Raw genomic sequence first — 27826 nt, forward strand, 5'->3', positions numbered from 1 at the left:
GTTAGAGGGGTTAATGCTTCAGGTAGCGATTTCTTTAATAAAATAAGTTGAATATAAATAATATAACCTTAAAGCTTAACAAACAGAATAAAACTATTGGCATAAATAATAACACTCCGTGGAGTTTTAGCAAAACGTTTGTAGGTTACGTTACTAAAGCTAATTAAAGAATCAATTTTAACACAGCTTTTAACTAATTATTCTAAATTACTGATGTAATGAGATTGCATTTTTCATGATATGTAAGATTTCATGCTAAATGCCAGAGTCATGCATGACTAGTGCAAAGTTCAAAGAAAAACGAGGTTGGTTGCATTTTGAAGCATCTCCGTGTAGAGTACAATGTATGTAGATGGCATTAGCAGGAAAGGTTTTCGTCCAACTCAGGCTAGAGTCCTACTATCTTACCTTATAGCAAGGGTATTGCAGTTGGGGAGGTAAGAGGGCTCTACGCGGCGTAGAGCGATGTCAAGCTTAAACAACTACGAGAGACTTTCTTTAAGAAATAGTGGTGGTAGTCCTGGTGCAACGAAGTAAACCTATGTTACCATTTACAATTACACAATTACGCCTATTACTCTATTTACCTAATTATTTGATATTACGTACGATTTTCCCTTTTTTTTGAGTTTTTGACCGAGAGAGAAATCATTGATCAGTAATCATTGCTGAATTTAGCTATCTACTGCGGAAATGATAAATAGATATTAAGATATAGAAATTAGACTTAAAGTTATACCATTCAGTGTTACAGTGCCAGGCTGTAAAATACTCTATAACGAAATAGTTTTCAGATGTCCGAATACTGAAGCAGGTTTTAATAAAGGGTTTAGCGATAAATAAGTTAGATTAGGAGGGTGACCGAGGGGTGCCAGGCAGAAAACCTCCTCGTGTGCCTGGCGGCTGCTGGTCCCTTGCGGATACGTCCGGGGGGAAGAGCAGTCGTTGGGCCGGTGCACCCTGGGCACGCATAACAATCGTCTCGCGACTTGGGGCAATTGTTGTGCGTGGCGAATTTCTGCCGGAGCGGAGGAGTCGCTCCCGAAGGCTCCCTGGCTGCGCTCTGCAGCTGCAGAGTGCATGACTAGGGAGTGAGGTGGGGTAGACCGCGGGCCGTCGCTCCGGCCCGTGGTCTAGGGGTCGCCGCGGCGGATGGATCGCGGTGACCGAGGCGGGTAAGACCGTGGGCTCCTCCTCTGCCCGCGGTCTGACGCATCCGTGGCGAGGTAGTGAGCCACGGATGTACATAGGTTAGGTTAAAAAAAAAAAAAAAAAAAAAAAAAAAAAAAAAGAGAAAATCCAAAAACAACAATAGTTTGTAGACACCGAGCAGCGGGCGGTATATCCTGTACCAGAGGCATCCGCGGGCCTCGGGAGGATCAAATAACCTCCCAAAAGAGCGGCCGCATCGCCTTGGGGAAGCGATGTGCGTAGCACCCACTCGTAAAAATGATGTCTGACACAGAGAATTTTGTTGTGTCATGCGATCCGGCTGACGCCCGGCGCTCGCAGGTATCCGGGCCTGCGAGTGTGAAATTGGTTACCGATGGACGCGCAGGGGTAGGCGACCAGGCCCCTGTCGCTGATAAAATCACTGGCAGCATACAAAATGCCGAGGAGCGGCCGCGTGGATCGTCTTCCGTTAGGAAACGTCCACGTGACCGTGCTTCGATGGGAGGTGGTTCGGCGGGTCAGTCCTCAGATGAGGACGGCCTGCCGGCTCCGAAGTTGCCGACCGGGAGGAGAGGTCGGCAGGCTTCGAGGGGGGCGAGTGCTTCGCGGCCGCGGAGGGACGCACAGGGCAGGTTTGTGCGTTCCAGTGCCCAGGCGGCCAGCGAAGCGGAGAGCGACGTGGGGGTCACCACGGAGGACCCTGGCGGCGAGAGCGGTGCTTCGCTGGGGAGCTCGAAGGCGGAGCTCAACGCCGCCAGAAGGGAGCAGCGCAAAGCCGTCGCGGCCGACGAAGTGTCGGCGATGGCAGAGCGCGCGCGTGAGCGACGCGCTGCTCTCACGGCCGAAGGGGGCGAGCCATCCGCGGCGGCCCTGAGCCAGCTGGCCTTGGACGGGGTGGACTTGGTCCTGAAGGTTGCCACGAAGTCCGGCAGCCTGAAGGGCACGTTCACCCGCGGTCTGAAGGAGGCTGCCGCGGACATTAAGGAGGCGGTTGGTGTCCTCCTCAACAGGACGGCCTCAGACGAGGTCGCGAAGTTGCAGGAGGAGAACGGCCGCCTCCGTGCCGACCTGGAGGACCTCCGGCGGCAAGTCGCTGCGCTGAGCGAGCAGCAACAGCGACGCACGCCGCCCACTGTCGCCGCACCGGTGGTGGCCCCGTCTCCCGCACCGAGACCGGCAAGCGCTCGTTCCGACGACGAGGTCGAGCGCATAGTCCGGCTCTGCATGCTCCAGTGCGGGAGCATGGTCAATGCCCGCATAGAGGCGGTGTCTCGGCGCCTCCCCCCGGAAACCCTCCGTCCGCCCCTAGCGGCCGACGCAAGACGGAGGACGGAGGAGCCGCCGAGGCCTGCGCCTCGCCAGGGGAAGCCCACGGGGGGCGTCAAAAAGCCCGGCGAGGGAGCCCCGCCAAGTGCTAAGCCCACGACGGCCGGCTCTAAGGGTGAGAGCTGGGCGACAGTCGTGGGCCGCAAGAAGGCCCGCAAAGCCGCAAAGGCGGACTCCGCAGCAGCGCGCGCCCCAGGCCCTACGGCAAAGGCGGCTGCGCAGCCTGCGCGACGGACTGCCAAAGGCGGTCGCAAAGGGCCGGCGGTGCGTGCCCCGCGTTCCGAGGCCGTGACGCTGACGCTGCAGCCCGGGGCTGCGGAGCGCGGCGTTACGTACCAGTCGGTCATTGCCGAGGCCAAGGCCAAGATCAAATTGTCAGATCTTGGCCTCCAGTCCGTCACCGTCAGGCAGACCGTCACGGGTGCGCGGCTGTTCGAGGTGGCCGGTGCTGCGAGCGGCAGCGCCGAAAAGGCGGACGCTCTGGCCGCCAAAATGAGGGAGGTCCTCAACCCCGAGGACGTCCGGGTCTCCAGACCGGTAAAAACCGCAGAGGTGCGGATCACCGGTCTGGACGATTCCGTGACCCCCGAGGAAGTGGTGGCGGCCGTTGCCCGCAGTGGAGAGTGTCCGCCGGATAGGGTGCGGGCCGGCGACATACGCACCGACGCCACCGGACTCGGCGCAGTCTGGGTTCGGTGCCCTGTGGCGTCGGCGAAAAAGATCGCCTTAGCTGGCGAAGTGAAGGTGGGCTGGGTTGCAGCGAGAGTAAAACTCCTGCAACCCCGGGCTTTGAGGTGCTTCCGGTGTCTGGAAAAGGGGCACGTCCGGGCAAAGTGCACCTCCGCAGCAGACCGTAGCGGTCTCTGCTATCGCTGCGGTCAGCCCGGTCACAAGGCGGCCCAGTGTTCCGCCGCGCTAAACTGCTGCCTGTGTTCGGCCGCGGGAAAGCCGGCGGGACACAGATTGGGCGGGGGAGCCTGTGGCATGCCCACCAGCACTGCCAAAAAGGCAGGGAAGAGGGGCTCCAAGCCTGCCGGGGTAACCTCGCAGCCCCCGCAGGCTGGTAGCTCCGCGACCGACTCCCGGTCCGGGACTGTTGCCGGGGAATGGATTGTCAATAATGGCGCAATTCCATTTCCTCCAGGGCAACATCAATCACTCTGCCAGAGCTCAGGATCTTCTACTCCAGACTATGGCAGAGTGGTCGATCGACGTGGCTGTGGTCGCCGAGCCGTACTTCGTCCCCGCCCGTGACAACTGGTTGGGGTGCGCTGACGGTTTGGTGGCCATTATTGGCGGGACTCTGATCGACCCGTCCAGGGGCCGCGGCTGGGTTGCCGCGGTTTCGGACGGCATCGCCGTTGTGGGGGCGTATTTCTCCCCCAACAAGAGTCTCGCCGACTTCGAGGGTTTCCTTGTCGAGTTGGGCGCCGTCGTGAACCGCTACCACCCTCGTCCCGTTCTGGTGCTCGGGGATCTCAACGCCAAGTCATCGGCGTGGGGATCTCCGGTCACTGACTCTCGGGGCGAGGCGTTGGAAGAGTGGGCGGTGACGACCGGTCTGGTCGTCCTAAATCGGGGTTCGGAATACACGTGCGTGCGGCAGCGGGGCGGGTCGATTGTGGACGTCTCGTTCGCAAGCCCCTCTGTCGCCGGCCGAGTCCGCGACTGGCGTGTCGCCGTGGAGGTGGAGACGTTATCGGACCATCGTTATATCCGGTTCGACGTCTCCGCCCAGACCGCGAGCGGCCGCCATCCAACAACCCCGATCAACGACGGCCCCCGATGGGCGCTCAAGCGCATCGACAGGGAACTACTCGAGGAAGCTGCCTTAGTCCAGTCCTGGATCTGGGAGTCGGCGACGGACGGCCCCGTCGACGTCGAAGCGGTGGCGCTGTGGTTTCGCGGGGCGATGACGCAGATTTGCGACGCGTCCATGCCCCGTGTAAGCCAACAGTCCGCAAGGCGCCGGGTGTACTGGTGGACCGACGAGATCGCGCGGCTGCGCGTTGAGTGCGTCGCAGCTCGCCGCCGGTACACTCGATACCGGAGACGACGTCGACGGGATCCCGTCGAGGAGGGCGCGCTGTATGAGGTGTACCGCGCGTCCAAGGAGACTCTGTGGCTGGCCATCGGCGACTCGAAGTCGCGTGCCAGGGAGGAGCTGCTGGGGTCCCTGGACCGGGATCCGTGGGGGCGCCCCTACCGTTGGGTACGGGGCAAGTTGCGTCCCTGGGCGCCCCCAGTGGTCCAGGGCATGCAGCCCCAGTTGCTAGAGGCGGTGGTGTCGGCCCTCTTCCCTGAGCGGACGGGACACGTTCCCCCGGCGATGGCTTCGCCCTCAGCCACAGACTCTCCTGATGAGGAGAGCACCGATGTCCCCGAGGTGACGCAAGAAGAGACGAGAGCAGCCGTGTCGCGACTCCGGGCGAAAAACACGGCGCCCGGACCCGACGGAGTTCCCGGTCGTGCTCTCGTCTTAGCTCTGAAGGAGCTAGAGCCCCAGCTGAGGGGGCTCTTCACGGCATGCCTCGAGCGGGGTCAGTTTCCCAGTTTGTGGAAGGAGGGGAGGCTGGTCCTGCTCAGAAAGGAGGGGCGCCCCGCGGACTCGCCGTCCGCATACCGGCCCATAGTGCTGCTAGACGAGGCGGGCAAACTGTTCGAGCGAATCATCGCAGATCGCCTCGTCAGCCACTTGTGCAGAGAGGGGCCGGACCTGGACGACAACCAGTTTGGTTTTCGTCGGGGGCGCTCCACCATAGACGCCATCGTGCGCGTGAGGGCCCTGGCGGAGGAGACAGTGTCCCGGGGTGGGGTGGTGCTGGCGGTGTCGTTGGACATCTCCAACGCCTTCAACACCCTACCCTGGAGTTGTATTCGGGAGGCCCTAAAATATCATCGTGTGCCTCCCTACCTCCGTCGTACAGTAGGGGCCTATCTGGAGGATAGGTGCGTCACCTATCGGGGACGTGACGGTGCTGGTCGGCACCTTATGTCGTGCGGTGTTCCGCAGGGATCGGTTTTGGGGCCGCTCCTGTGGAACATCGGCTACGACTGGGTGCTGAGAGGCGAGCTCCCGTCGGGCGCCGACTTGACGTGCTACGCGGACGACACGCTAGTCACAGCCCGGGGGAGCTCGCACAGGGAAGCGGCGTTGATAGCCACGGCTGCGGTGTCACAGGTGGTGAACCGCATCCGGCGCCTGGGCCTAGATGTGGCCCTGAATAAGTCGGGGGCCATTGTGTTTCATGGCCCCCGACGTGCGCCGGCGCCGGGATCACACATCGTGGTCAGTGGGGCCCGGATAGCTGTCGAGTCCACCATGAAGTACTTGGGATTGGTGCTCGACAGCCGATGGGAATTCGGTCCTCACTTCCGGCGCCTGGCGCCCAAGCTGATGGGCGCGGCGGGCGCGCTTTCAACGCTGCTTCCCAACATGGGGGGCCCGAGCACCGCCTGTAGGCGGTTGTACGTGGGAATCGTGCGGTCCATGGCCCTGTATGGGGCCCCTGTGTGGGCGATGGACCTGACGGCCGGCACACTCGCCATTCTGCGTTAACCGCAGAGGGCGATGGCCGTCAGAGTCGTCCGCGGGTACCGCACGATCTCCTACGAGGCGGCTTGCGTACTGGCCGGATCCCCGCCCTGGGACCTGGAGGCGAAAGTACTCGCGTCGTTGTACCGATGGCGCGAGGAAGAGCGGGCACGGGGCTCGAGGCCGGCGCAGCGACAGATCGCACTGCGCCGAGCTGAGCTCCGTCAGGTCTTGGTGGCGGAATGGCGGCAAAGGCTTCTGCGCCCTGCCGCCGGCCTCGCAACCGTCGAGGCGATCCGGCCAGTGCTCGACAACTGGCTCGGGAGAAGGCACGGCTCCCTGTCGTTCAGGGTGACGCAGGTGCTGTCGGGGCACGGCTGCTTCGGCAAGTACCTGTGTCGCATAAACAGGGAGCCGGACGCTCGGTGCCACCACTGCGTCCATTGCGGGGAAGACACGGCGCAACACACTCTCGCCGAGTGTGCGGCTTGGGAGGAGCAGCGCCGTGTCCTCACAAACGAAGTAGGAGGCGATCTGTCGCTGCCGGCCGTAGTGCGGAAGATGGTCGGTAGCGCAGAGTCGTGGGACGCGGTGGTGTCCTTCTGCGAGGACGTGATGTCGCAGAAGGAAGCTGCGGAGCGGGAGAGGGAGATCTCGACTCCCTTCCCCGGCCGCAGAAAGCGCACCGGGCGTAGGAGGAGGGCGGACAACGCCCTCTTCCAGCCCCCATGAATGGGTTCAGGGGCGCGGGACTCGGGGAAGCCCCCCGCCCCCTATTCCATGGACCCGAGGCGGAGGCGCGAGCGAGTGTCGGCGCGCGCCTCTGAGGCGGTGCACGGGGTAGGCAAACACCTCACTACCCCGTGCACGAGGCGAGGCCCGGACTGACCGGGCCAGCACTAGTGCGGGGCTGCGGAGGAATTTGGACTCCCGCGGCCCCGCGTGCCCACGTGCGAGGAGACACACCGGGGGGTTTTAGCCGGTAAGAGTCCGGCACACCCCTCCGCCTCTTCCCTGGCGGAGGAAGTCCATGAGGATTTCCCCCCGAAAAAAAAAAAAAAAAAAAAAAAGGAGGGTGACCGAAAGGTTCAGGATATTGTTTTAGACTATTACTTCAAATGTTAAGTTGGGTCACATTATTTACAGGTTACTGAATCTGCGTAGGTTATAGAAATCAATATTGTTAGTAGTTCTAGACTACAAGTGCCTTTTTCAGATAGCCTTCACTTTAGTGCTCCACGGTTGCTTCAGCTCAGGCTAATTATACCTCCTGCAAGTATTACTGCAATCACAATAGAAACTGGTATTGTATTGTAATCTCCAGGTCAACAAAGCATTGTAAGAGAAATGAACTATTTTCCGAGTACGCTCCTAAGATGAAAATGCCTTCATACAAATAGATTTCTATGCCGTTTTATACAAGGCACGCATTATGACTACTTACTATGGGGTAAAATAAATGTCTTGATGTCAATAATGCTATAAATAAATGTAGGTGTCGAAAAGTTTCGCTCTTCCTAAAATAAAAACAAAACTTTGAGAAAGCCTATTAAAGATAAGTAAACCAGAAAGTGGCTGATTCAATTTCACGAACTAAACTTCTGTGCCCCATAGAGTATGCCATTATCCGAAATATCTTAAAACGCGACAAGAATACGTAATAAAGAAAATCAAACCCCCTTCAAGTCTATGAGTACTCGTAGCACGCACGTAGGCCCGCTACGCCGGGAGAGCACGCGTAGCACGCTCTCATACAGATGTTTTACTAATCCAGTTAGTTTTCTATATAAATAAACATTTTCAAAACAATATTTTAATATTTTTATGTATCTGATTAACCATTCTTCATTTTTTAATGACAGAACCAATCGCAAATTATCGCTCTTTCAAACTACTGTAATTTCTTGGATATAATTAATCATGCCGACGTGAAAAGATTTCTATTTATATACTGAATCAAAATTTTGTATTATTACCATAACTTTATATGGGATTATTATAGGTTGCTAAGTATTTTCAGTACTGTTCTTAAGACGGTAACAGGCACCTGATAAATTGAACTGAATGACATAGTTCCTCATAGTGATATTAAATTGGAGTAAAACTTAATCAAAGAAGAGGGAATTTACATAGAGAAAAACCCTGAAGCTGGAAAACTCGTATATCAAATGTCATTTCCCCGTTTTTGGGAAAAGCGAACGACCTAGCTGGCGAAAAGTACCAGGGCGGCATGAAATGTAGGCGGATGTGTGCAGGCGAGCCGGCGGCGTGCGGCGGCGAGGCGCATTGCAGGCGGGTGAACGGCCGCGCATCGATCGCCCCCCCCCTGCCGCCGCCGCCCCCCTCCCGCCGCGCCGCTTGCGTAACCGCCCCCCTCCCGCGCTTATGTAACAGTGACGCGGTTTGCGTGATCGTTTCCTGATTTTTCTGCTGCATCCCGATTGCAGTAATTATGCAGTCCACATGTTTCAAGGGTTGAGGGTGGTTTACCGTAATGATATCGCATTTCTCTGTATATGGGACTATATGTATGTAAGTATAATAAGGAAAATTGCTGAAAAAATCTGGAAATTGCAATCTCCGATAGCGTTATGCGGTTTAATTTTATTTAAGGCTTTGAATTTATAAATTTACAAAAATATATTCGTCAATTAAACTTTTACCACCACGTCTCACTCTGTTTACAATTCTTAACTTAAAGAAAGCGAGACATTCTCGTCTCCGAGACGTTTGCGCCAAAATTTTCCCGCGAAACCGGCCTAGCGGATACCGGTCACGGTAAGTTACGATTTCAGGATATGAAGTATAACCGTCTTAAATTCCTTAAAATGCGGTTCAAAGGGGAATGTCCGTGCATATATTTCTAAAACACAATTCATATGGCCGGCCCCTGGCGGAGGCAGCTCGTGATATATCCCAGGACATTAATTAGCACCGCCTTGTCAGCACTGAATCGCGGACGATTTTTAACCAGACAACTTTATTGCTAGAACTTTGTAGATATCTCGACACTTTTTTTAAATTTATTCATGCAAACAAGAGCTGATTGTGTTTGTGACTGTGATGAGACCTGCGTGTTTATTTGTCTTTGTATTTGTCGTTTCATAATTTGAATGTTTAGACAAATTTAACAAATACTGTTTTATTCTATACAAGATAAATCCCATTAAAGTAATTAGGTCAGAAAACTGATACTAGTAAATATTTTTTGTAACAATAAAAGGCAAGAAATCAAATTATATTTTTTTCTGAAAATATCAGATTGAAGTTAAAAAATCACGAGTAATTAAATCATAACAAAACAACTTCCCCTTTTACTCAAAGTATCAATTACAATAATTATAACCGAATTATCGATCATATTAATGATGTGACCTAAATAAAAAACAATCAAATTACATAGACAGTAAGTATTGAAACAAAAGAGGAAGCTACGGCACGTAGCACCGTAGCTCCGTAGCGGGGTTACGGCGTAGCCGGGGTGCGGTCGGCGACCCCTGGCCGTGAACGGGGGCGCGCCGGGCTCGCGCCGCACTGCCTCCCGCCCTCGCGCCCCGCGCCCCGCCGCGCGCCCACCGCGCCCCGCACACTGCTACAGCCAGCCGCCGTAGACACGTGTCCGCCGCACCCTGTATACACAGGCTGCTGTATAAACGACGCAGCCTTTCAATATAGTGCACTGCTGCATTTCTGGTATACGTTTTGGCTTTGTTCGGAGTTTAATTTGGAAACTGCGTTAGCTAGTGCTTATGTAGCATATGTAGCGTTAGGATACCTACACACAAGCTTTCCTAATTATTTCAACAATTTGTAAAGTTACTATTTTAGAAAATAGAAGAATTCATAATTTTGTAGACAACAACTGGTAGTCGTAAATAGCAGTTACTACAAGCATCCTGAAAGAAATGCAAATCTGAGTTAAAAATAGTACGAAACGCAGATCACAGTGCTTAAAATAACTTCCCGAAACGTCTATTATAAATTATAACCATGTATAAATACACACTGTATAAACATTACTCAGCTCAGTCACGCACACTAGCGCACGCTCATGCACACAGCTGCAGTCGCCCAGTTCTCTTCAAAGCGTCTCTGTGAACGCCACACCCCCGGCCGTGTCATGACAGGGCGGCACTCACACAGACTCATAGTCAAAGGAAAATCTGTTTATATGTGCGACAGAGACGTGTCCCGACACTATAGACTGCTTCATAGTGTGTGTGGAAAATATATGTTAATGTGGTACTTCCGCGTTTTGGTGTATTCGTGTCACGCACACATGCAGACTTACGCTGAGCTAACCGTATTGGCGGCGGCGCGCGGCTGTGTGTGTGGGGTGCATCGACTCTGCTTCCTGCTAGGGTACAACGGCCCCAGCCCTGATTTATGTTCGTTCGTTTGAAGGTTTGCGTGTTATTGTGACGTTTCTAACTCATTTGGTTACCATTGTAATTCTCCTGAATATTATACTGATTGATCAATATAAACAAAAAAATATAATGAGGAAACTGGGGTCGCATTTTATAAGGCGGGGAAATGTATTTGTTTGTGATAGGAACTGTACCCCGGCACTAGCGGCGCTGCCGGGGTAACGGGTCGTGTAATAAAACGCAGCTAAGATACGAACTTAATTAGTTTTGCAGTAAATATCTTACGTTCTGCTGATATTTATCTGAGTTTTAATAAAGTAAGCTTCGCGCAGGCATTGAGGGTTCTTAGCTAGGAGATCATATTCTTTGTTGAAGCTGGAATAGTCACTGAAATCGAATACCTCGTCTGTTTTCATACTTGACTGTGATTTTATTATAGTAAAAAATCTAATTAATAAATAAGCGGTTTATTCGTGTACTGACCTGTTACTAGGGTAGCAGACAGTAATATTTTCTTAATAAGCTCTCAGCAACTTATCCTACGCACTGATATAACTAGCTAACTTATCTTCTTCGTCGGAATTGTTATTTATAATCGGATTATTTATTCTTCCCTACTTTAGAAAAAGCACTTATCTTTAGATACTTATGTAAAATGATAAATAATCTCATGGAAGAGCTGACTATTTGAAATAAAAAAATATTGAACTCGTGTTGGGTGGAAAAAATAGTACATCATTGATTTGTGCTTTACAAATTCAATTTCTAGAACAGAAGTAGGTATTTTCATTTTATTATTTACCTTAACTTATTCCCCTAAATTCCTTTATTCCCTTTGTTTGAGGCTTTAGATTTGTAAGTCTGGTTTAATAGTCTTAAAAACTAAATTGACTACAGTGGCCAGTCTTGATCTACGGTGATAGAAAATCGTGAGTCTGACTGTAGGTATGTTGATTGCTTACCTAATGCATGGTGGCTAACTAATGTATCGAAATATCCTGAACTGCAAGTTAATACAGCTATGCCATTTACTTTTATAAATATATCTTATCATAGAAAAATATAAAAATAACAGTTGTGTAGTAATCAGTGTCACTGTGTTTGTCCAAGTCTCCGCGTGTTTGTCGCGTCGGTTACATTTCTACGATATTTGCCATTGTTTAACTAGGAGACACATCCCTTGTCACGGAAACCATTGGCGGGAAGTTTGGTGTTCGAAAAGTCCAACAGTCTGAGTAAATCATATTGGATGACTATTTTTCTTGCTCGACATCGTTAAATAAAAAAGCAAATTAACGTTAAGAAGTGGAATTCTCTTCATTTGTACCAGTTTCCGACGTTATGAGTATTATTATATTTTGAAGGAATCCTCATTACTTTTTGATCTAATTTGTCATGTATCTGTATAGCTGTACCTGCACATAAAAAACAAGAAGTTACTTTTGCCAATCAGTTGCATATCTCCCATTTACCAAATTCGATCTTAGCTATCTACAAACTAATAAGAAGTCTTTCCATCAAATTCTGGAAAACTAATTGACACAGGGCTAAAAAAAACAAGTATTATAGACCATCCCTGTAGCACCCTGGTCGCAAAAATTCTTATGGAAAGAGCCCTTACTTGCATGCAGTAGGGTTGATTTTGTAATGTATTGTGACATCTGCTGTGTGGTTGACCGTACCAAGTATGAGATTGTATTTGCGACAAAGCGGGCTCCCTCGCTTCGCAATATCATTCCGCACCGCACCTGACTCGCGTATTTCAAACTTTTGTTATGTTTACTCTTTTGTTCCCCTAGCCAACTCTTATTTACACAGGTCGGAAAAATATTAATTGTATTTCCTAGGACGTTTTCACTTGAATGCACAAGAATCTTTACATCGAACGTCACGGCTTTGCTACCAGGAGAAAAGGTTCTTGGAAGAGGTATTCTATTAAGAAAACGCAAATAATATTTTCATAGTTAAATTTTATGTTATAAGGATTGTAAGTGTTTTGTTGTTTTTAAGTAACAATTTCCGTCTGTTCGATGGCGATGGTAAAATAAATGACAAACATTAAATTGAAATAGTTTAAAGATACCAATCACTTTAATAGGCAGTAAACCAAAAATAAATAATTACTCGAAACCAAAATGAGCGCATACCAGTTTTAAAACAATTTTTCGTGTCAGACAATCTGCTAAGCAAATTCAACCAGGATAACATACTCAAACAAAGGAAATTGCAAAAATCAAGGACTTCTAAAAATCCATCGATTTGATCAATCGAAATTAGAAATACCCCACGTCAGATCTCCCCTTTAAAAAACAAACAAAGTGTGGGTTCAAAAAAAGGCTCGTCTCGCCTCCTGACGCTCCCTCACTGCGAGTATTAAATATTTAATTTGCTTTTTCACTAGTCTGCCGCGCAGCCCTGCAAATGGATCAGTCTTTCTGTCTGTCCACAAATCAAGCTAACCATTTTTATTGACTAGATGGTTCTATATTTAGGTATGGTGAATATTGTTCCATGGTTTCAATATTCGTACATTCATCCTGAACATTGATTACATACGAATTTTTTTAATGTATGTGAATGGTTACCTGCCTAAACCTTTTAAGAATTCACTTTCGTCGTCATTACAATTATCACGGAAGTACTAGGACCGCATAGCTAAAAGGATACTGAGAATCACTCATTATAAACTCTCCTAAAATAATAATAACGAAATTTTTATAATAACTATCGTGAGACTGATTCATTATTAAATGATGTAACGGTTTACTCACGCGTATTTATCGGGGTAGCCCGACTAGTTTCGGACCTAACCGGAGTCCTTCCCACGAAATTGTCGATTATCTTTACATAACATTCGAGTCCCCTGGATGTATCACGGTGAGTCATTTGAGAACAGTAGGTAAGTAACTAAGGCCCGCCAGACACTCGGCTAATATTTGGATTGCACATCGATACTTGCGTGTTACGTACCACAAGCTACGATTTTAAAAGATACTTACTGTTTTGTTAGTCATTACTTGATCGAACTTTATTTGGATGATAAATACCAAAGTGGCTATATTTTTTTACATAGTGAATAAGATAATAAAATAGCTATTTTGGACTTGTTTAAAAATATTAATTAATTTTAGTTTACATAATATTAGCTAACTTAATATTATTCATTTTTCATATTATTGCTAACACAGGAATACTAGAGCAATGTAAACAACTCAACAAAGTTGCAATGTATAGGTTCCAAAGGGCCGACAAGTGAACATTGGCTGTGTAAACTTTGCCAGATGCGCCTTTAGACAGATGCCTTGCGAACGTCGATACTTCTGGCCGCGTCTGATCCCCTGGTACCTACACAGGTTGAGCGTAACAGGTCCTTTGTTTCCGTTTACCTTTTTATTATGTTTATTAAAACAGTGTTTGTTAGTAAATGGGAAATAAGTAGTTTATTTCTGAAATAATAATGATAATCATCATTTACATTAATTACAATAAGAACGTGAGTCTTGAAAAGTTCTCGTTAAATATTAGGTAGAAAATTGAATTACTGTACCTACTAGAAAAAAGTAAGTTTGAAAGAAATATTGATATAGAAATCGATACGTATAGAAAGTATTTATATCTGTGATTAATTTATAATTCTAGAAAACTCGGAATGGATTCAACACTCGCCAAAGTTTTGGTAGACATTCATCAATTTCACTCAATACAACTGTCACCGGACATTTTCTCCAGGTCTAGGTGTCTAGAAAAGTCACTTACCGAGCAGACAGCCAGGATTACTAAAAGATAAATAGGATTTTTTTCAAGTTCGTTTCAAGAATAAGAGATTAATTTGACTTATCGCACTGCGCGGTGAAACTTAAAAGTGGTATAATTGTGACTTTGTTTTACTCTTAACAGAATTACCTGATCTTTTATAATTGTTCTTTATTTCAGTTGTTGGATTTGTATATTATTAAATTAATTTTAATTTATTTATTTAGTAACAATTTAGTAGTAACTTGTTTGGGACGTTTGGGGTAGGAACTTTTGCAAATATCTTTCTTTCAAATTTCTAATCTTTCAAAGCGTCTGGTTGACTTTTCCTATGACTTCCCAAAGGCTAGTTTTTACTTTGCGCAGAGGATTAATCTGCCAGCGTTTTGGGCACTAAACCAGCCGTTAATGATGCCGATGAATAATTTGATAAATTGTTTTCATTTTTGTCTTATTTATTTTAAGTGCAACGTGTTAATAAAGGAAACCTACTGAATTCTAAGTATAGTTTTTATTTTTAAAATAAAATCAAACTGAATCAAATCCAAATAATGTAAAAAATAGGGTACTGAAGTAACTAATGTTATGTCTTTCCGATTAGTTCTGTCGTTCCGTTTACTCTTGCCACTAACAATACCGGTAAAACGGGAGTTAGAGTAAGATAAACAAATAAATCAAAGGTACAAACACTTTTGTTAGCGGCTGTATCCTACTTAATTTATGTACGAAGGGCCTGATTGATCAATAGCCAATATTGGAATGACGACACACACACACTCATGTGTGTACAAATACACACAAACACATGGGTTCATCAATAACAAAGGGTAAATAAGAACAACAGCTATGTAACATATATAACACTGGAAATAAAATTATCAAAAAACCTTTTATTATACGTGCTTCACTAAACATTATGGACACTAAAAACTTAATATGAAAAGAATATGTTATAATGTCATAATAAAAAATTGTCCCTATTTTGTTAACACAGGTTCATGCACACAGTCACATATAGTTTTTTTTATTACCTTTACACAATAAGGTCAATTAAGACTCCGAAACTTGATCACGTTTATTTTAACTTATCTTAATTTATCCAAAATGATAAGACTCTTTGTTGTGTAGCTTTTATTTTAAGAAGTACGGTTTAAAAATAACTGCAAATAATTAATAACATTCAACGGGAATTTTAAGTACATCCGTCATCATTTTTAGCTTATTTTAAAAGGATATGATCGAGATTCTTAATTTGTTGCCAATTATATGCGTCCTTTGAAACAATCCTTCTTCGTTTAACTCGTAAATTGAAATAGACTCCTCCTATACCTGTTTCCCTGATACCATACCTTGCTAGCCATTGAAAAAAAAACACATGTACATGCATTTTTTGTATAAATTAGTACTTGTATTTTCTTATTAAGAGAGCTACTTTCATGTCAACGTGCAAATAAGAAATATCAACTTCCAAAATAAGTATCACTTCAGCTCGGTGTCATTTGTCATACCCACCGGTAAATCGTAAATATTTACTCTTACTGCATTTTTCCTCGCCAGAGTTTGCGCAATTAAATCTAGGTCATCTCACAATCTGTATGTGCACTGTGTATGTGCCAAAAAGTCAATATTTGATTAAGAATTTATAAAATGGCATTCACCACGCTCAGTGCTGATAAAGCTTAATGTATAGAAGCAAATTTATTAAAAAACATAGCTATGCATTCTGATTACTATCGAAAACAGTCCTATACTGACTCCAAAATGATATCTACACATAGTTAACTTTTCGTTTACAACTAAACTTCTTCGAAATTGGCCAACTCCCGCCTCGTGTTTAAGAAGATCTCTAAAACCTCAACTACTCTCATTAAACAAAGATCCATCAAAGCTCATTTTAGGGGACGAGCCCCCTTTCATCCGTCGCATGATATACTACCAGTACCACCGGCAGCGCGACCCGACTGGAGATTCAGAGCTTACTTATCATATGTGACCATTGTTTGAACGAGGGGTAAACAAGCGTTGGGACCGGCTTAGTTCCCGTATTCTATGTCGCCCTGGTACTTGTCACGTTTTTCACAAAAATATTGACGCAGTTTTTTGATCAATTTATCATAAGGAACCTATTACCTAAATAGTAAAAAAAACTCTCTGTATACATGCTAAGTGTGCCACTTGTAAAAAAAATATCTATTTTATTTTTATGCAAATAATATACTGGTTTACCAGCTGTAAAACTATTAACTGGACTCATATGTTGGTCTCTTAATGATTGCTGATGTAGTCAGGATAAAGAGTAAATGGTTAATGACTATAATAACTCAGCATTAGTCGCCACTGCTTGTTTACCGGCGCTTATAGTGCCAGCTCTTTAAAAAATGTAAACTTAATTATTGAATAATGTTGTTAAGAAGTATTAAATTTTAAGGACACCTTTTATTTATCTCTTAGAAATAAATTTAAATATAACCTGCACAACTATTTGTACGAACACATGTGATATGAACACAACACTCAAATAGTTCCGCCAACTTTAAGTTTTAGTTCAATAAAAGGACTATTCAGGGCCATTGAAAACTTTACATAATATGTTTCATTTGTTTCGCTAGTCGGGGCCTAATTATATATTCTTTGGCCTTAATTATGCATAATATAGCAAGTTTGAGCTCAAGCAAATAAGCGTGTATGTGCAAAGTAAAAGGATACGCTTACGAGTGCGGCGGAGGACGCGGTGACACCGGCTGCTTGCCCGTCCAAGGCTCGCCCAGGGCGGTGAACCCGGCCCGTTAATTGTCAAGCTATTATTATCCCTGTTTCGGCCTCTTGTGCCTATAAATACAGTTTATTTACTGTTATTGAGGCCTGTTTTATAATTATGTTTGGGTTAATTCAGGTCTTCGCCATTCAGTGAAATCTTAAAGAATGCTGAGCTGCTTCCAGTTTTTGTGACATCAACTTTTGTGCAATCGTCTTTACTATAAAAAGATTGCGTTTCCTCTCTATATCGTGCATGCATATCCTTTAACATGCATACTGCAGAAAAAATATGTATTTACATATGTTTGTAAATCATGAATTAGCAGCTTTTCTTATAGAAATAAGTTACAATGTATTATTACAAATGTTATTGTTTGTTCGCAGTATCAGCGACATCTATGCGTTTCTTATAGAACTTTCGCACCTTAAGTAATGTATTATGCTTTTTATGTCTAGTATACTAAACACGTTTCTGCATTATAACACGAACACAACAAAAACTCAATTTAAACATATTTTCTTTTCTTTTGGTGCAAAATGAAGATGCAAAGATTTGCAAATTAAACCCTAACCATTAGGACTCCAGCTTATAACTGGCCTCTCGACATATATGGATCCTAATAGAAAACCGCATCGAGTCTGTTAAATTAAACAGATTTGATAACAAAATATTTAAGTTAACGCTTCAAGTTTTACTTTAAGCGGAGGCTGATTTAACATTTTTTTAAAACAATATATGCTTGGTCATCTGTATCGATCAATCTTATAAGCATTTATTCAACCTATTTTCTGCCTTTAAAACAGGTAATTGATTTGATAGATCACTAATTCGATTACAAACACGAAGACAAACAACCTTAATGTTGCTTTTGGTGTCCGTACTAACAACAACAACATATCAGTTCTATTTATCAAAAACTGTGAGTAAAATTGTGAATATGAGTCCAAGGAAAGTCATGGTGAATGCGGGGGTGTGACCGGAATCCTCGACCTCATTCCAACCCTCCGTGACCCTACACAACGACTAGGGCACCATGAAACGAGAGTAATACAATTAAACACCATCCAAGCTACCTGCCTCTTCCGATATTATAAGTACCAGATCATTTAGAACGATTATTCATAGGAAATTACAGTACCTAAGTTAAAAATATACGACGCCTGTAAGAGGGGTCTCCCTCTTGCAAGGTGTCTATGTATATAATGTTTTATCATTTCTTTAAACATGGTAAACATTTGGACGAAGGAAAATTAATACTTTTGCATGTAAAGATGAGTATCGACGTATGAACATACTTCACTACTATTTTAAATCTTTTGCCCGTGATCCTGCTTCTACTACATATTTCATGTTTTTGTTAATAAAAATATTCTACAAAACTTTACGAAACATTATCTGCAGGAACTAAGTCACAAACTTTCCATCTTATTTACATAGTTACCTTAACTCATTTTTAATAAAGGTTTTATCCCTCCACGTAATCAAATCAAATACAATTAGCCGTATAATAAAATATCCATTAGGATATCAGTCTGATGTTAGATGAACGCCAAAAACTTTGTCTCCGTGATATTTATGAAAGGGATAAACGAGGCATATTACTGGGATATTAACCTAAATAGAAACATAGGTACGACTTGCGAGCGCTTGTAAACAACTGGGGCGAACACATTGGCGCAGTAGTTTGTGATTCGAACTTCTGCGCAGGCTTGGGGTTCATTCCCATGAATCTCGTATTCCGATTCGGAGATTTCACGAGTGTTGACAAACTTCAAAACACAAAACCTTCTTAAATTAAATACTCAATGAAAATGTATAAAAAAAATGTATGTATAAAAATATACTCTATGTACTCTTATATGAATACATAATTTGACAAAAATATTGTACAGTAAATTCAATATTCTAAATAACAATGGAATCAATAAGAGGATATGATACTTCTCAATCATCTGCCTGGCCTTTAAAGATACCAGGCTAACAAGACGATAAAAGGTCCTCTAATTAATATTCATCTTAATTCACTAGAATGCGAAGTCATAAAAAATACAAACAAGATATGTACCTATATAAATACTTGGAATATAAGCCAAATAAGTAATTATAGCTGCTTTGTTTATTAATCTGAAATACTTTAACAGTACAAACTTCTTAGTAAAACTTTCTTGGTAAAAATTACTACAAATTTGTACCTCTAGCACAATTACTTCTAAACGACAAAAATATATTGATTGTTGGCAATAATTGCATAACTAAACCAGTGGTTATTTTGTCGTTGAGTGGTAACTCCTTACAAAAAGTAATGAGACATTTTAAAATATAAAGTGGACGTATTTTTATGACCAATCTTTAACACGAGTGCATAATTATTTGCAATTATTTATAGGTGTACAAAGGAATCCTACTTCAAGTAGTTCTTGTTTCGAAACAGAGTTCCATTGTATTTAACTCTCAATCTCCTACGTGCTTCTCGTCTCCTGGTAGCAAGGGTGCGAGCCATGGGGGCCACATGACCTAGTTTTGACGAGGGTGCTCCTCTAGCGGTGTGCACCATCGATCCATGGGGTAGCTGCTGATACGGTAAATTTATAGAACGGGATTCTATGTATCGATGTAATAAGTTTTCAACAGCAAACACCATTTACCTTATGTATTGAAGAGTAAGAACACAGGACAAATAAACAGAAACAATACCAGTAATAAATAAAAAACATGACATTGAACTAAATAAGTCAAGTTCCAATAAAAACAAAAGCCCCGTCGACAATTGAAACCTACATTCTTACTCAGTTATTACGATAAGTTGCCAATAATTAGAGCAGACAACTTAACTTTCCCCTTTCCATTGTTCCTTAACAGTATACGTTAGCTAATTACAGAAAGAATAGCAGGTGGTCGTACAAAACTTACAACAACAGCTACAAAATGTTGCTGGAGTTGACCACAAACATGTATAAAGGTACAAGTTGGCAGCCGACCGCAGGCGACAACTGCAGACGACATGTCGTCGCTTTATGTCGTCGCGACACGTCGTTGCGTCCTGTCGCTGCAGTCATGATTTCGATCCCGACTGCAGACGACAACTGCAGATGGCATCCAGTTGATTCCGAGCGGTCCGTGAAATAAGATGTCTGACGTGTTTGAGAATAGTGATCGCAATTTTTTACGTCTTTTATTAGAAGAGGAAGATGATGATGATGACTTGCTTTTATTAGGTATACAGAAATAGACGACAAGCCACATGTCCTATGATTAAACGCAGAGCAAGTGAGGGAACTTATTCAATACTGATCAAAAACCATTTGAAAAGCGATATGAAAGAATTCAGAGAGTATTGTCGTTTAAATGAAACACGCTCGACGTGTTGTTGCTCCGGCGTCAGCGACACTACTGATTTGCGGTCGGGCGACACTGACATCTGACGCTCGGCGACGCGTCGCTAGCTTCATGTCGCTAACTACGGAGGGAATTTCATAGAAATACATAGAAACCAGTAGTGTCGTTGCGACATGTCGTCTGCAGTTGTCGCCTGCGGTCGGCTGCCAACTTGTACCTTAACGCTCTTGTCAGACTTATTGCACGGTGCATAGGTCGAAGACCCCACTGAGTCACATTCGAACGCCTTCTATCTAGAAATATCGTGTATGTACGTGCAATTCCAGGAATTTTGAACATCAAGCGTGCCTTTAGCGTTTGTTGTTAGGGATAATAAATTCATAATAAATCAGGTGAGACACGCAGATTGCTTAAATATCTTTAAGAGGAAAGCTGCAGAGATGCGTTTTATAAAAGGTTGATTATCATGATTAAGAAAGAATTATATTTTTTTTGCAATATACATCCTATGAAGGCAGTAAATAATGTGAAGTTAAGTGATGTTTTTTTTTCTTTGTAAGGTAAAGTTTTTGCTGTTATATTGATATTTAACGATACACGATAATAACGAGTCATCTTATGGCAACGTATTCCCATGAACCTAAGGGAGATAGGAGCTTAAATATATCAAATAAAAAGACAACAATAGGCTGTACAAAAAGTAAACATCCACGTGGAGGGCCGAAGCCGCCACAGCTGCTGTTGAAGATTTAAACCTTTAAATCTGAGCAGCTGGCGATATCCTTATTATCCTAGATATCGCCTCAAGAAATCCTTGTGATGCCAGTCAACGACCAACAAAGGCTTTACACACATACGTATGCGGGCGTCAGCTGCCGGGACAGCTTGCGCCATAAAAAATAGGCCAATAACTCCGATGGCGAAAAAAAACTTAAAGAAATGTTAAAGATGGCAGGTGCGGCGTCAGCTGCGCGCACGCACCTTTGTAGTAATTGCATTGCGCCCGCGCGTTCGTTTTGTTTACCTCGCCGCACCACATCAGTTTTGTATCGTTTTGTGTCGGTCGCTCGCGTGTGATCGTGGATTTAAATTAAATATAGGGAGCTAAACATGTATGTGTAGATGTATCGAGTGTGACAGGATATAGGCGCCTATGTTCATATCTAGATTACATTATGACAACGAACATCTGCTGAAGTTATAATTGTTAGACTTCTTTATCAACATCGCATGAGGCTTGCACGAAGCATCGCATGCGACCTCACATACATTTTCTAGGCAACGCAGGTGTAACATTCTGCAGAATTAAAAATCGAATTAATTTCATTTGACTATGAATAAGCATTAAAAATAAATACAAAAGTCCTCGATACCTATTTTATAAAATGGCAAAACTTCGATTACCACATGTTCTAAAAGGATCGTTGACCCTACTCAGTATGTATATCGCCTATCACTGTAACAATACCTAGTAGCTACAAACGAACAAACATTCTAGGTTATAAGAAAGCCTTTCCTATAACCTAGACAGGGATTATCTGATCCTCTCTATTTACCTTCCTGTTCCAAAACAATGTCAAAACACAATTTAGAGCTAATCCGCCATTCTTGAAAGTTGTCGAAATCTTTTGTACCTACTAGGTATTGAACCCACAGCATGTCGTCCTTCAGTGAGTTAGCGTAGAACTCACTACATGACTATGAGCGCCTGGTCCATAAATATATTCTCACAAATAAATCGCATTATTCTAGGGCCTGAGTAAGGAATGCCAACCTAATAAAGTGAAGGCAGCATAGCCAACTCAAACAACATTACGCTCCGATGCATGTTGCTCTTATTTTGTATCACAAATAGAGTGCACTTAATGGCTATACGTGCTCATTAACTATTGTTGTACATATACAAGCCAGGACAATTTTATTTAAAGAGTTTTTATGTAGTAAGTACTTTTCAGAGAACCGCTTATATGGGCTTATATAATCTAAGAGACTTCGCAATGATTGTGATATGATTGTCATAGTGCATCTGCAGTTACATACACAAAAAAGGTTTAATTATTTCCAGAATCGAATATACAGAAACCAGGATAAAATTGATTCTCAACTCGTACGGTAAGTTAAACGTGGGAGCCTCTAGTCGAATCTTAATGTAGGACTGCTTCCGTTAAAAGCATCTCTATTCCCTATGTTCAGGATTAAACAGTAGATATTTTTGCCATATCTGAGAGAGGTCCTATGATTGGGTAAATCTCCCGTATTCAGCTTTCAACATTGTTTGAGCACTAACAGAAAAAGCAGCCAAATATTACACCTGTCTAATAATTCAAAGGCCATTCTATCTTGCACCGGTGGAGACTATCGTAACATTTCATTTTATGAGCATCTCAAGTTTTCCCATCAGAAGGCGACGAAACATCTAAATGGGCACGATCACACGACCTTGTTACTAATTATGTTATCTACAAGATTTACAACTTAGTTGACGCCATAACTATCTTAATTCTGATAATTATTTTATGACTAATTATAGTAATATTATTTTAATATATGCGTGGCTTCTGTTAATTTAGGTAATTAAATTATTAGATATCAATGCTGAGAGGGAAAATTAGAACTTTAACATACTGCGTCGTACCGTTACGAACTCAATGAAGAATATTTCCGTTTGTTTTCTTTATAAGGACTCCTGCTCTAAGAAATTAAATCCTTGTGTCGCGGGGGTTTCCACATTAAGTTCGAACTAAGGTATGAATCAAGACCGTTAAAATAAGTAAATAAATGTTTCTTTTTTAATTTGAACATTTTGGTCATAACTTATGGTGGGAGTGTTCAAAAACGAAAAGAAAACCTTATACAATAGTGTTTCTGATCGGCAATATGGACCTTATTCTATTAAATTGTACAAAATTTCAGGTCAACTTTCAGATCGTCTTACTTTCTCCTGAATTTGCAGAATTCACAAATGCAGACTATAAAGCGAAGTTTGATTTTTGCGTGTTTGTTTCCACTCAAACAGCTAGGATAATACATGAAATTTGGTAGTGTGGTAGCTGATCCCTTATTTTGACCCGCGGTTACAACCACGAGACACAGCCAGTTACATTTGTTTACGACCCTGCTCTCTTTTTCATATAATTTATAGTAGCTACCTAAAGTATAGTATAAAATTGAATATTTATATGGTTTTATGCAACGCAAGTTACTAGGTTTTAAAATAAGAAACACCTGTTGAAACCGCGTGCTCAACATGTGAAACGCTTTGTGGGCGTTTGTCACGAGGTCTCAAATGGGACTCTGCAAAAACATCAATTAACTAATATAAAAATAACTGTTCTTTGACAATGCGGCGAGGCGAGGCTTAGGGAAGACTCTCAATGAGATGCATAAAGAAGAGCTCTACAGCTTTCTGAATAGGGTCGCGCCGGCTAATACAGACCAACGGATGACTTCGGAGATGCAAAATCCAAAACTGTCCGGTCTATAAATCTCCACAGCGCTAACGTCCACCTTTTGATGGTTCCCTCTACGTATCTTCAACATAAACCAACTTACACTATTAATATAATCGTAAACTTGTGTAAAAAAAAAACTACATCAATTAAATGCATTATGCTAATGAGACTATGAGTAACCCTACTTAATCTAATTCCCCTTTCCTAATAGTAATAAAAAGATATAAAATAACCAATAGATATAAATCATTCAGGCAGTAGTACGGCCGCCTGCGCGGCGCGGCGGCGCCCGTGCCCGAGCGCACGTGTCCGCGCATCTGCGCGCCTTGTACTTTATAATTAATCTACCTGCGTTTACTTTTACCTGCCAAACCCTACATAAAATACGCATCAATTTAAACGTAAAAAGCAGAATTGATTGTAAGAAGCTTTTTTTATTGACCATGTCTATAAAATAAACGAGGCGCTCGTGGCTAAGCTACAACTGCACAAGTTAATCGATCACAGGTTAAACTATGCTTGACGCGGTCGATCCGTGGATCGGTGACCATCTCTCTCTCTCTCATTGTCCTCTGAGTTTCGGAAAGCACGTTAAATTGTGGGCCCCCGCAAGTTATTCATACATCTTTGACAGCCGTTAGGAGAGTCGAAAAATATACAAGTCTGGAAACTAGTCATACCTACTAAGGAGTTGCGCATAGCCCAGGTCGAAGAGGTCAGATAGGCAGTCGCTCCTTGTACAACACTGGCACTTAGCTACATTTGGTTAGAAAGGAAGCCGACTCCAATATAGTTTTTTAAAAAGCTAGGATTATGATGATGTCTATGAAATAGTCATCTCCCCTGCCGTTTATCTTTTAAAAATACAAAGTCCCCTTAACACTGGTGGTCGTTAAAATAGAAAATTATAATTAAGTACAATACAAGTAGCTAAGGGATCTTCAACAGAATGGATCCAAAAAAGCAAAAACGATGGATGAACGAAACTAAAAACATACAATAAGAATATTTCAAGGTAAGTTATTGTAATTGGCCCTTTAACATTCTACTAGCTGCGTCAATCAACAAACTGCGTAGTTGGTCATGAATACAATATAAACTAGAGCACCCCAAACCGTATTGTATGGTAACAATTGTAATCAGGGAATCATATCTGTGGGGTCCGTACACGAGCGGAGACTGAAGGTCAAGGATACGAGTTAGACGAACTATACACGATCCTCGCGTAAGGAAGCTTTGAAGAACCTTGAATGTAACTGGTGCTTTTGAAAAAGGCCTGCCTGTTTCGTTAGTACGAGTACTACTCCTATTAATAATAGCGCAATGACCAATCCTCAGTCAGCGTTATCTAAAACAAGTCAGCCCAGTAGTTCCTGAGACTAGCACGCTCAAACAAAATCTTCAGTTTTTTAAATCTTAGCTAACATTTTTATCAAGTTTTACTGTATAACGCCCTGGTCTCTTGACGATCCTTGAAACGCAATACCTAGTAATAAATATCTGAAGAACGTTAAGACAGGAAATGCCATTGTGTATAAATACAACAAAAATATTTGAATAGTCGTTGATTGCCTCGGACCGATTACAATTACATTCATAGTTGACGAACTACTTTAAACCGGCCTTTGTGAATTATTACAATTAAATGTCGGACGTCCTTTAATCTTGAAAGAATTAACGGAGGCGTTTACATCGATGGTAGATTAACTCACTTGGGGTTAAAATATAAGCTAAGTTTTTTTATATTGAATTTAACAGGTCGTCCCAGGAGGTGGTGTGACGGTCTTGACAGGTATGGGGGGCGCTAAAGCCAGAAATAAAGCCACAATACACGATGGCGGAGAGTTATACGCAGTAAAATGTTTCCACGAGGTGGTCATGAGCCTCAGCATTGAGGACACCGACGCGCAGCAAGCCAGCAAAGCCAGAAATTGTAAGTAACAAACAGTTACACGGTGCCACAATATTAAGTCTATTTTTTGAAAAAAGAATAAAAAATAAGCAATAGTTTCAAATTAAGCAAAAAAATAAAAATAAAATAATACACAAAATCAATATACTTGCATTTATTTTTAAAATTTTACATTAAATTTAATGTTAACATTTACATTTCCTTAATAATTTTAACGTTTTTACAAACTCCTAAGACTGCCTTTATACATTATGTAACAAGTTGCTAATTTGATAGAGAACTCTGTCGAAAACTACCACTTGACTGAGTGTATTGTGCATTTAATAAGCGCTAGTTTGAAAGTATAAACCTACTCAAGAATATTATTGCTATTTCAGTTCACCCATACACCCGTTCCTACAGATTAAAACATTCAGATATTTAGTTTCAGAAGTCTCCAAATACACAGAACATTTCAAACTGCAAGTTCGAATGATAAGTAGACAAGACTTGCAAATTAAAAAAAATACTATAAAAGGGATTGAATAAAATACAGCTACTGGTAAAATCCTGTATTTTATATTCTTAAAATGGATTATTATAATATAAAAAGTTTGAAATGTATTATATTATGTAATATTAATACTCAATAAGATTATACAATACGGCTGATGATTTCGCCGGGCGCGAGTGGCTGCTGACTTCTACATTATAGCTAATTATTCTACTTGGCAGGGATATTATAACTGGCGACTAACACTCGCCCTGTGCCCCAAATCATCATGAAGTGTAAAAAACCTTAATTCTCCTAATTGACTTCCACTTCTAATGCCATTGAAATCTTTGTGGAGAATAAGATTGTTTAGTTATAATAACTTGACTATGATAGGAAATCAAACTATTTAAGTATGACAAATAACCATAATTTAAGCAGATATGAATTTGTTTTACTATTCGGCTACAATACAGGTATTTTTTGACAAACAGGGAAATAAAAGCATAAGCACAAGAATAAATATATTACTTGAATAAACTTTACGAAACGTATTATACCGTTTTTAGAATTTTAATTACATTATTTTTACAATTTTTGCTTCTATTATTAATCCAAATATCATTAAACCTTTATATACATATTCATATAACTATAACATAATTTGAAGCATTTGTTTAATAAAATTACATAGATAAAGTGCACCTGGATGACAAAGTTCCGTATCAAATTAATATTTTCAACTTTAATTTACCTAGCGCTGGCGTATTCCGTTCTCACTACTAATAAATACGAACCGGATGGAAATACAATATAAGTTATGTGCCTATCGTCGATTTTCACTAGACCCGAATGAGGTAAGTATAGGTAGTATACCGACAAGTCCTCATTCACTTAAGATCCCAGTTTTAGGCCTAATCTACGAATAAGTGATGATTATACAAAAATACAATTTCAAATTTTATTTACCTTAAGTATTATCACTTAAGAGATCAGTCTTAAGACCCAGAATGTTCTAGATCTAAAATTTGAAATGCATATTTTGAGACAACATGAGTCACCGAGAGCTTATGAATATGTTTATGATATCTATCTACCTTAGAACAGTAACTAGACAAGTCATTATACATATTATATTACCTTATTGAATATTATACAGTATGGTATCATATGAAGCAGAAGAAATTAAAGCGCAAGTTAAAACCATTTCGTCACTTTGCTCTGGCGAGGCATTTGCCTAATCAACACTAGTACGTAACCTACGTTGGATAGGAACATCGAGTAACGTTACCAGCTATATAGAAATGTTGATGGTGTCTCATTATGACCTGTTAAGTTTTACTTACATTCATAATCTCCTACGAGGTCATGGTCTCGAGAGGCAGCAGTAGGCCTGGCTTTCGTGCCTGGTCAGCTGTCAATGCCGTGTCTAGCTGTCCATGCGTCTGAACAGCCGGACATGGCAAGGCTCGAGCCCGTGGCCTGCTATTTACAAATACACTCTGAACCCCTTCAAGTGTCTACTACAATATTACAACCAGCCGGTCACTACAGTTTACAACTACCTGATAGAACTCCCCAGACATAATATTGTAGAATCCGTCAAAATTATCATAAACTCAAACGGGAATGTCCCTGTCAGATGTGGATTACAAAAATAATAAGATGACAAAAAGTCTACAAGTTCATTAGATCACACATGTTCACACGAAATATTCACCTTACAGTAATATTACAAG

At 42.9% G+C, this 27826-nt stretch overlaps 1 protein-coding gene across 1 annotated transcript; it reads left to right on the plus strand.

Annotated features, from left to right (window-relative positions):
- Window positions 1-1449: 1449 nt before the first annotated feature.
- LOC113503567 lies at window positions 1450-27338 on the plus strand. The gene is made up of 4 exons (XM_026885597.1): window positions 1450-3537; window positions 3644-5425; window positions 25462-25636; window positions 27247-27338. Exons 1-4 carry the CDS (start codon window positions 1450-1452, stop codon window positions 27336-27338), a joined length of 4137 nt encoding a protein of 1378 aa, XP_026741398.1.
- Window positions 27339-27826: the final 488 nt, after the last annotated feature.

Source organism: Trichoplusia ni, chromosome 19 (genome assembly GCF_003590095.1).
Source record: "Trichoplusia ni isolate ovarian cell line Hi5 chromosome 19, tn1, whole genome shotgun sequence".
Lineage (NCBI taxonomy): Eukaryota > Metazoa > Arthropoda > Insecta > Lepidoptera > Noctuidae > Trichoplusia > Trichoplusia ni.